The 9046-nt window shown below is 39.2% G+C and overlaps 1 protein-coding gene across 1 annotated transcript in view; it reads left to right on the top strand.

Moving 5' to 3' along the window:
- Positions 1–1707: 1707 nt before the first annotated feature.
- gna12a (guanine nucleotide binding protein (G protein) alpha 12a) overlaps positions 1708–9046 on the top strand; it is a 43608-nt gene continuing 36269 nt past the window's right edge. Inside the window, exon 1 of the mRNA XM_046834809.1 lies at positions 1708–2452. Within this exon, the coding sequence (XP_046690765.1) occupies positions 2135–2452 (318 nt within the window). The 5' untranslated portion in view covers positions 1708–2134. The remainder of the gene's footprint in view (positions 2453–9046) is intronic.

The raw sequence follows: 9046 nt of genomic DNA, 5'->3' as shown, positions 1-9046 counted from the left end.
AGATAGATAGATAATTTGTTCATATAAAATGTCCACATAAAAAGATAGAGAAGACATGTTATGCTGATTTAAAAGAAGGGGCAAGTGTCTGAGGCAATTGAATTTTAGGTCAATTAACATTTATTGTAACACTGCCCAGTTGTATGAGGGGCTGGACATGTCGGTATAATGTTATCATATTTTTGCGAGCAGATCTGTATTTAATATTTGTAGATGTCCTGTTAGTTTTCTTCAGGCTTTTCCATTCCTCATTTTAATAGCAGCAAAGCCGAATCAGAAATCACAAAATATATCATATAGGCTACAAACAGGCTGTAAGTATATATGCTCAAAACTGCACCTTTATTGAAGGATTTATTCACTAGATCTCAAAACTGCTCCATCATGACAATGTACCTGTGCATGAAGTGAGCTCTATGAAGACATGAGCAGCCTAAAGAGCCACGAATTTACTGACTGTAATTCATATAAACAATCTGCTAAAATAAACAGTCCACTGAACAGTACACCAGTAAACAAAGAAGGATCTGTAATGACTGGACATTTGGTCCACATGTGGTTCCGTTTTTAATCTGGTTCCTCAAGGGTTTTTTTTCTTGTATCCTTGAAATGAATTTCCTTGCCATTGTCACCACTGGCTCACTCATTAGGCATAAACTTATAGGCACTAAAATAAAAATTCACATTTTATAACATCTTTATCTCTGTAAAGCTTCCTTTCAACAATGTCCTTTGTTAAAAGCGCTATACATGGTTTGAGAAGGTTAGAGTGGAAGAACTCGAATGTCCTCCACACAGCCCTCACCTCAGAATGAACTGGACCCCGGACCTTCTCCCTCAACATCAGCGTTTGATCTCATTTATGCTCTTGTAGCTGAATGATCACAAACCCCTAAAACTATTTAAAAGCCTTAACAGAAGAGTGGAGCTTTGTGATAGAAGAGTATCTGTAAGAGTGAAAGGGAAAGTTTATAGGACTGTGGTGAGACCTGTGATGTTGTATGGTTTAGAGACAGTGGCATTGAGTAAAAGACAGGAGGTGGAGCTGGAGGTAGCAGAGCTGAAGATGTTGAGGTTTCCGTTGAAAGTGACGAAGATGGACAGGATTAGAAATGAGTTCATTAGAGGGACAGCACATGTAGGACATTTTGGAGACAAAGTGAGGGAGGCGAGATTGAGATGGTTTGGACATGTGCAGAGACATGGGGTATATTGGTGGGAGAATGCTGAGGATTAAGCCACCAGGAAGGTGGAATAAAGGAAGTCCAAGGAGGAGGTTTATGGATGTGTTGAGGGGAAGACATGCAGGTAGTTGGTTTGAAAGAGGCAGATGTAGAGGACAGGGGGGTATGGAGACGGATGATCCGCTGTGGCGACCCCTAATGGGAGAAGCCGAATAAAGAAGAAGAAGAAGAAGAAGAAGAAGAAGAAGAAGAAGAAGAAGAAGAAGAAGAACAGAAGAGTGGAGCTTCTTATAACAGGAAAGATGGAATACATCTGGAATGGGACGGAATGAGTCTAAGGTTATAGGTGTCCACAGAAAAAAAAGGGGGATATGACATTTGGACCTAAGCTGAATTTAATGATGTGGTGGAGGGTTTGGACAATACTCTTGCGTTATACTGATGTTGCTCTAGAGCGCCCCCTAGTGCTAGTGCGTAGAAATGAACATTTCTACGCGGGGGGCGAAAGAGAAAGAAAGAGAGAGAGAGAGAGAGAGAGAGAGAGAGAAGTGTGGAAGCAGTTGTAAAGAGTAGACAGTCTCACACTCTCAGAACTTTATAAAATCTAGATAACTCTTGAAATGCGTCAAAAAGGAGGAAGCTGTAATTCTTTTTCGAAATTGGATTTGTTTTGACGCGTCAAACTTTTTGCATGACTTTAAAAGTTTTTTTGACCATCGGGGATGTGATGTGTGTGTGTGTGTTCCTTCAGGGGATGAGTCTCCTGTGCGTTCAGCTGATGTGTACTGTGGTGGTGTGAGCACGCAGGACTGAGCGCGCTGCGCTGCGCTGCTTTACCGATGACAAACCCGATCTATGTAACGCACGAGCGCTGAACGAGACCGTTTTTTTTTTTTTGCTTTCTGTTGTTCCGTTTTATCTCGTGTTTCGGGCTGAAAGAAGCGAAAGACATGGCTGGCGTGGTGCGCACCCTGAGCCGGTGTCTGCTCCCCGCGGATCCCGGCCACGAGAGAAGCAACGGGAAGGACGGCGCGCGCGAACGGGACGCGAACCGGGCGCGAGAGGCCAAGCGGCGCAGTCGCGAGATCGATGCCATGCTGGCGCGCGAGAGACGCTCCGTGCGCCGCCTGGTCAAAATCCTGCTGCTGGGCGCAGGGGAGAGCGGCAAGTCCACGTTTCTCAAGCAGATGAGGATTATTCACGGCCAAGAGTTCGACCAGAAAGCGCTGCTGGATTTTAGAGACACCATATTTGAGAATATTATTAAGGTACATCTCAAAGCAAAGTACTAAACAAAAACTACTCATTTATCTCCCACATCTGGATTTATTTTTATTTCCTACCTGTTTTTCCAACAGATTTAAATGTTTCCTGTGTTGGGGTCTGAGGATGGGTTTAACTTCTTACCAAGATTTACTTGGGACCCTTTTAGAAAAACTTCTCGATTTAGTTGCACCTAAAATATTTTTAAAGACAATTTTCTTTCCTAAATCACAAGCAATACAATTTGTACAAAAAAATATCAATAACTATAACTATTTAGAAGTTTATTATTAATATTGTTATTATTATTATTAATATTATTATTATTATTATTATTATAAATTCGCCCCAATCCTTTTTTTATTAACTAAACAAAGTGACCAGGGACTGGTCCATACTCATAATGAGCTCCAAAGTGGGTAAAATGACCGGTTTCCTCAAACATTGGTGTTGTTTGCAAGCTACTTTTTAAGATGTGCTCATGAAACCATAATCCATATGATGGATAGTCATTTGCAATCTGGGTCTGTCAGACTTTCAGGCTCCTGGGAATGCATGACAGGCCTGCTGTCTGTACAGGTATATAAAAAAATGTCTTCGATTTAATATGCTTCCCAGAACAGTGTCCAAACAATGCAAATGCATTGCAGGCAAAATGAATAGAACGATGGTACGTGATGCACTTACGCACATGTCACATTTTGGCATTGCGATGAAGCTTGTCCTGATGCATCATTGTAACCTTCTTCACATTGTTCTACGTAAACTCCCGAAAGGACAAAATCCTTTAGGGGGTTGGATGGATTTTTCTTCTAACCGTCTACCTCATTACCTGGCCAGTCTCTCTCTTAGTTGAAATCAATACGGTGTAATTGGCAAGACTCTGTCAAGTTCTATATCAATATTGCAAAAAGTTTTAAAAAAACCCTCCAGGGGAGTGTTTTCCTTCCTAAGTACATGCTATTTAGGAGGCTAAGATGCAAAAACCCCTGAGGAACCTCTTTCCGGAGAACACATAACATAAGATAACAACGGCCTGTATCTAGCTTTCTATCGGTATCTACACTATGTCTCTCATATAGTTTACAAGACACCACTCAAGTCTTGACAGCATCCTAGTGAATTGTTTATCATGTTCGCGACCCAACCTGCTTTTCCAATTCATCTAGATTAGGATGAGATTAAAAAATCCTGCTGCTGTAAGAAATTTCAATTTGAAGTAAGCCTTGTAAGAAAAAAAACCTGTAAAGCTCTAAGTGTGTGAAAGACTGTAACTTATTCCTTTTTAAACGCATCATCCGCAGCTTTAAGTAATGATTTGCATAAAGCTTTTTTACAACAAATGAAGAAATAATCCACAAATACTAAGGATACTTGCGAAGTCTGATTTGCGTGAAGAGAGCTGATGATGGTATATTAGCTCAGGTAGGTGTAGCCAGCATTGGTGTGCTTGATGCAGACTCATCTTCATGCTCCATGATAGATAGAAACAATGTTAGTTTTAGATGTCGACTGCTTTCATGAGCTGACTGACAGCAAAAGCATTGGGAGTGTTGCCAGGTCATTTCCCTACAAGTGGGTCTGGCTTTGTGTTTAACAATCGCTGTAATTCCAGGAAGAATTTTTTTTTTCTGTGTGTGTTCGAGGAGGAGGGGTAGAATGAGAAGAATCCTTTGCCTTGTGTTTTCTGATCTGTGTGATATATAGTGTTCCATGTTAATAGGTTAAATGGCAAGGGGGAAAAGAAAAAACTTGTTACATGAACAGAATAGTAGCTTCATGGCTCCTTGGATTCATTCGGCATTCGTTTCTTTTGTTTCTCCCTCACAGCTGCTGATCCCTTGCCATTTAGATCAATGTCTTTCGGCGCATATATACATACGTCTTCTGGTTCTCCCACTGGGAGTTGCAACAGATGTTCTATCCCTGTCAGATGTTCGTTTTGATTTCGAGTCAAAATCCTGTGTAATGTTAGAAAACACGTCCACACGACGCAGCACTCTGCAGGACCGTAAATAATAATAATACTACTAATAATAATAATAAGGTCTGATGCAGCCATTTTTCATGTTCTCTTCCAGTGGTCAAGTGGTATGTATTCTGGCGCCTGGCTCTTTTAGTGGGAAAACTTTCCACGGCTGTAATTTTACCTACATTCTGGTCAGAAGAAAAGTGCAGCCAATTTGGAGGAGTAGCTGCGCACATATGGAAGAAAGACGAAAACGTTTATTTCCGCAGAGTGGCCTCGTGTGCCCCTGCTCCTGATTTCTTTGTGGTTTTTTTTTGTCATTGAAGCTACCGTGGTTTCAAAAGTAAAAAAAAAATCTTTACACTAAATATCAGCCAATTAAAGGATTTGTTTAAGTCAAGGTGAGCGGTAAGTCACGTTTATTGAGTCAGGGGAGAGAATTCTTTCTAATATGATACTGAGCTGCTGTGAGTTGTTCTGGTGGTGCTGTGATACAAACTGACATGTAAGGTGTGTTTAATTCGATTTGACAGACCACATGTCATACACCACAGTTAATCTGTCACACGAAATCAGAATCTCTGAATAGACAAAAATCAGAAGAAAGAGTATAAACCATGTAAAAGGGTGTTTATGCTATTATACTATAAAACAAAGCAAGGATTCAGGACTAATGGTGTTTTTTTTTCTTTTTTCTTGCTGAACAAGTATTTCATTGATCTGTTCTTGATTTGGTGATTCAGCTGATTCGTATTATTTTGGAATATTTTGATGGAAGGTGTCGAAGCTTTCTCACACACTCACATGTAGGAGTTCCTTGACACATTCATTCACTGCCTAGGTGTTTGTTTTATCCTTTAAATAACATATATAGCACCAAAAAAAAGCAATTGAGCTGTAGAGGGTTAAGGGCCTTGCTCAGGGGCTCAAAAGTAGCAGCTTGATGGTGCTGGGATTTGAACTCATGACCTGTCTAACAAAAAGCCAACATCTTACGCACTAGTTACCACTCAGTGGTGCAACATTTGATGTTCAATGCCCTATTAGATTTAACCACATCTAACAGGAATGCCTTTACAATTGACCTGTGGTCTGGTGCATGCAGCATGCTGAGGCATCTTACAGTGGATCAACCCTTTTCTCCTCGATCAGTGCTTACACTTTAGCACGCTTACATTTAGGACATTTGGCAGATGCACTTATCCAGAGTGACTTACATTTATCTCATTTAGAAAACTGAGCAGCTATGTGGTTAAGGGAGCCAGGAGTGGCAGCTTGATGTGGCTGGGATTTGAACTCACAACCAGTCCAAATCTGTAGGTAATAAATAGTTTATCTGGCAGAAAGAGCACATTTGTATGGTACAAGTTGACTATACACAGGCATCTCAACAGAAAGCCCACATACTGTTTGATAGTAAAGGAAATAATGCTAAATACTTAGCATTATTTAAACAAAACCATGCTAATCAGTCCTCATTGCCTTTTTTTTCATAGAGATGCATTTACAATAATGCATTAATTCTCATGTATTTAAACTTATACTGGTAAAAAATGATCACTTTCTAGTTAATATTATAAAGAACAAGCCTGGTAGTACATTTGCGTGTGTTATTTTATGGAATTTATTTACTGATAGGAAGACCTAAACAGAACGAAACTAAAAACGAAACTGTTTAATGACGTCTGTTATTGATTAGTAAGAAGTCGTTTCCTAATTTCAGTAGCAGTATGACATACAAAAACACATCCGATTACTCAATCTAAAACAACAATCAGTAGTGCAGTTTTACTTTATATTTGTAATTTAAGAATTTTTGGCCAACACAAGTCTTTGATTCAGTGACTGTCAAACTGTCAATCTAACATCAGGGATTTCTTTTACTTCTCATATACATATAATCGTAATTTCTCATATTGCTTGATGTAGTTTAAATTTGAATGCTTTACTAACTCTGTCATTTTTTGATAAGACCAACTACTAGTCATGAATATTAATAAGTAATGTCCAATATAACATTTAATACACACATACTTGTATGTTTAACTCAGAATATGCAGGACTTGTACATTAAAGTGAATCTTTTTTTATATAAATATATACATTCTAAATATTATTTATACGCTAGTGTGCTCCAACATTTACAATTACAAAATAAGCATTTAGATAAATACATTTAAAAGTAGATATGTATATTCAAAGTGTGTAGTCTCTCTTCTACCATTATGGATCAACAGTTTTGATGACTCTGCACATCAGCTTCTCAGATTTTCTGTAAAAACAAATGCTGTCAGTAATCTGAAGTGCCCTGCCTGAACATTAGAACAAATAACCTTGCATACTTCCATGGTACACTATTCTGGGAAGATTTTCCACAAAATTTTGGAGTGTGCTTGTGGAGATTTGTGCTCATTCAGTTAATGGCAGGTACTGATGTAGGTGAGGCGAGGAGGCCTGGGGTGCAGTCAGCGTTTCAATTCATCCCAAAGGTGTTCAATAGGGTTGAGGTCAGAGCTCTATAGCAGGAGATCTTTCACTCCAACCCATGCAAAGCATATCTTTATGGAGTAGAAAAGGTTTGGGCCTCCTAATTCAAATGAAGGGAAAATTTCATGTTACTGCATTGAATGAAAGCCTATACAATTGCGATAACAGTTTGGGAAAGATCCACGTATGGCTGGGAAAGTCAGGTGTCCCAGTAGTTTTGTCTATATTCTGTATTTTAAAGTGGTATGGCTGCTTTATATGTCACACTATGCTGCTTGTTCTTAAGAACTTCACAGGGACTTTAAAGGGTCATGACAATAATATTTTTGTGATCCTGATACTGTTCCAAACCTGAGCAGGTAAATTCATGCTTCATTCTTTAATGCTATGATACCCCAGGCTACATTAAATATTTGAGGCTGATCTGGACCATGAGTGTTTTTTAAATAGAAATTCCTGGTTATGGAGATGTTTGTCCTTGGGGTACAAATAAAATGATTTTTCAGCATTATTCAAGGTTTCAGCATTATTCAAGGTTTCTTCCCCATACTTTTAGAGTTTGCTGGCTAGTGCTAATTTACTGTGTTTCCAGATATGCAGTATGCTGCTATGCTAAATACTGAAACGGATTTTTTGTTTTGTTTAGTTTGTTACTTTTGAGAATGATGAACTAATTCGACTTGCGAAATGTGTAGTGTTGCTTGCACTGCATATTGATTGCAGTCATGGGACAATGACAGAGAGTATGCACATTCATCACTTTGGGTAAAAAGGGAAATATTTTCCACCACTAGACTGAACAATAGAACAAGAGTTTCAGATCATTAACCAGTTCAGCTTCTGTAACAGAGCTTTGGTTGAGGTTTATCCAGTCATGTGCATTCATGTACAGTGCATCCATAAAGTATTCATAGTGCTTCACTTTTTCCACATTTTGTTGCAATCTTATTCCAAAATGGATTAAATTCATTATTTCTGAAAACTCTACAAACAATACCCAATAATGACAACCTGAAAGAAGTTTGTTTGAATTCTTTGCAAATTTATTACAAATTAAAAACAAAACAAAAAAATTACATGCACATAAGTATTCACAGCATTTGCTCAATACTTGTCTAAAGCACCTTTTACAAAAGCACCAATTACAGCCTGAAGTCTTTTTGAGTGTGAAGCTACAAGCCTGGCACACCTATTTTTGTGCAGTTTCTCCTATTTTTCTTTGCAGAACCTCTCAATCTTTATCAGGTTGGATGGGAGCGTTGATGCACAACCATTTTCAGATCTCTCCAGAGATGTTCAATCAGGTTCAAGTTTGGAATCTGGCTGGGCCACTCAAGGACATTCACAAAGTCATCCCTTAGCCACTTCTTTGTTATCTTGGCTGTGTGCTTAGGGTCGTTGTCCTGTTTGGAAGATGAACAGTCACCCCAGTCTGAGGTCCAGAGCGCTCTGGAGCAGGTTTTCTCTCAGATGTCTCTGTACATTGCTGCACACATCTTTCTCTCGATCCTGACTAGTCTCTTAGTTCCTGCTGCTGAAAAACATCCCCACAGCACGATGCTGCCACCACCATGCTTCACTGTAGAGATGATATTGGCCAGGTGATGAGCGGTGTCTGGTTTCCTCCAGACATGATGCTTGGCATTCAGGCCGGAGAGTTAAATCATTGTTTCTCATGATCTGAGAGTCCTTCAGGTGCTTTTTGGTAAACTCCAGGCAGGCTGTCATGTGCCTTTTAGGAATGGCTTCTGTCTGGCCACAATGACTGAGGTCTACAGACAATTTCCTTGGACTTCATGTCTTGGTTTGTGCTCTGACATGCACTGTTAACTGTGGGACATCATATAGACAGGTGTGTGTCTTTCCAAATCATGTCCAATCAACCACAGGTGGACTACTGTCAAGTTGTAGAAACATCTCAGTGGAAGCAGGATGCACCTGAGCTCAATTTTGATTGTAATGGCAAAGGCTGTGAGTACTTATGTACATGTGGCAGTTTTTTTATTTTAATTTTTTATAAAATTTGCAAAGGTTTCAAACAAACTTCTTTCATGTTGTCATTATGGGGTATTGTTTGTAGAATTTTGAGGAAAAAAAAATGAATTGAATCTATTTTGGAATACAGCTGTAACGTAACAAAATG

This window comes from Silurus meridionalis, chromosome 22, assembly GCF_014805685.1.
Source record: "Silurus meridionalis isolate SWU-2019-XX chromosome 22, ASM1480568v1, whole genome shotgun sequence".
In the NCBI taxonomy this organism is placed as follows: domain Eukaryota; kingdom Metazoa; phylum Chordata; class Actinopteri; order Siluriformes; family Siluridae; genus Silurus; species Silurus meridionalis.
This window is presented reverse-complemented; position numbering and strand designations above follow the sequence as displayed.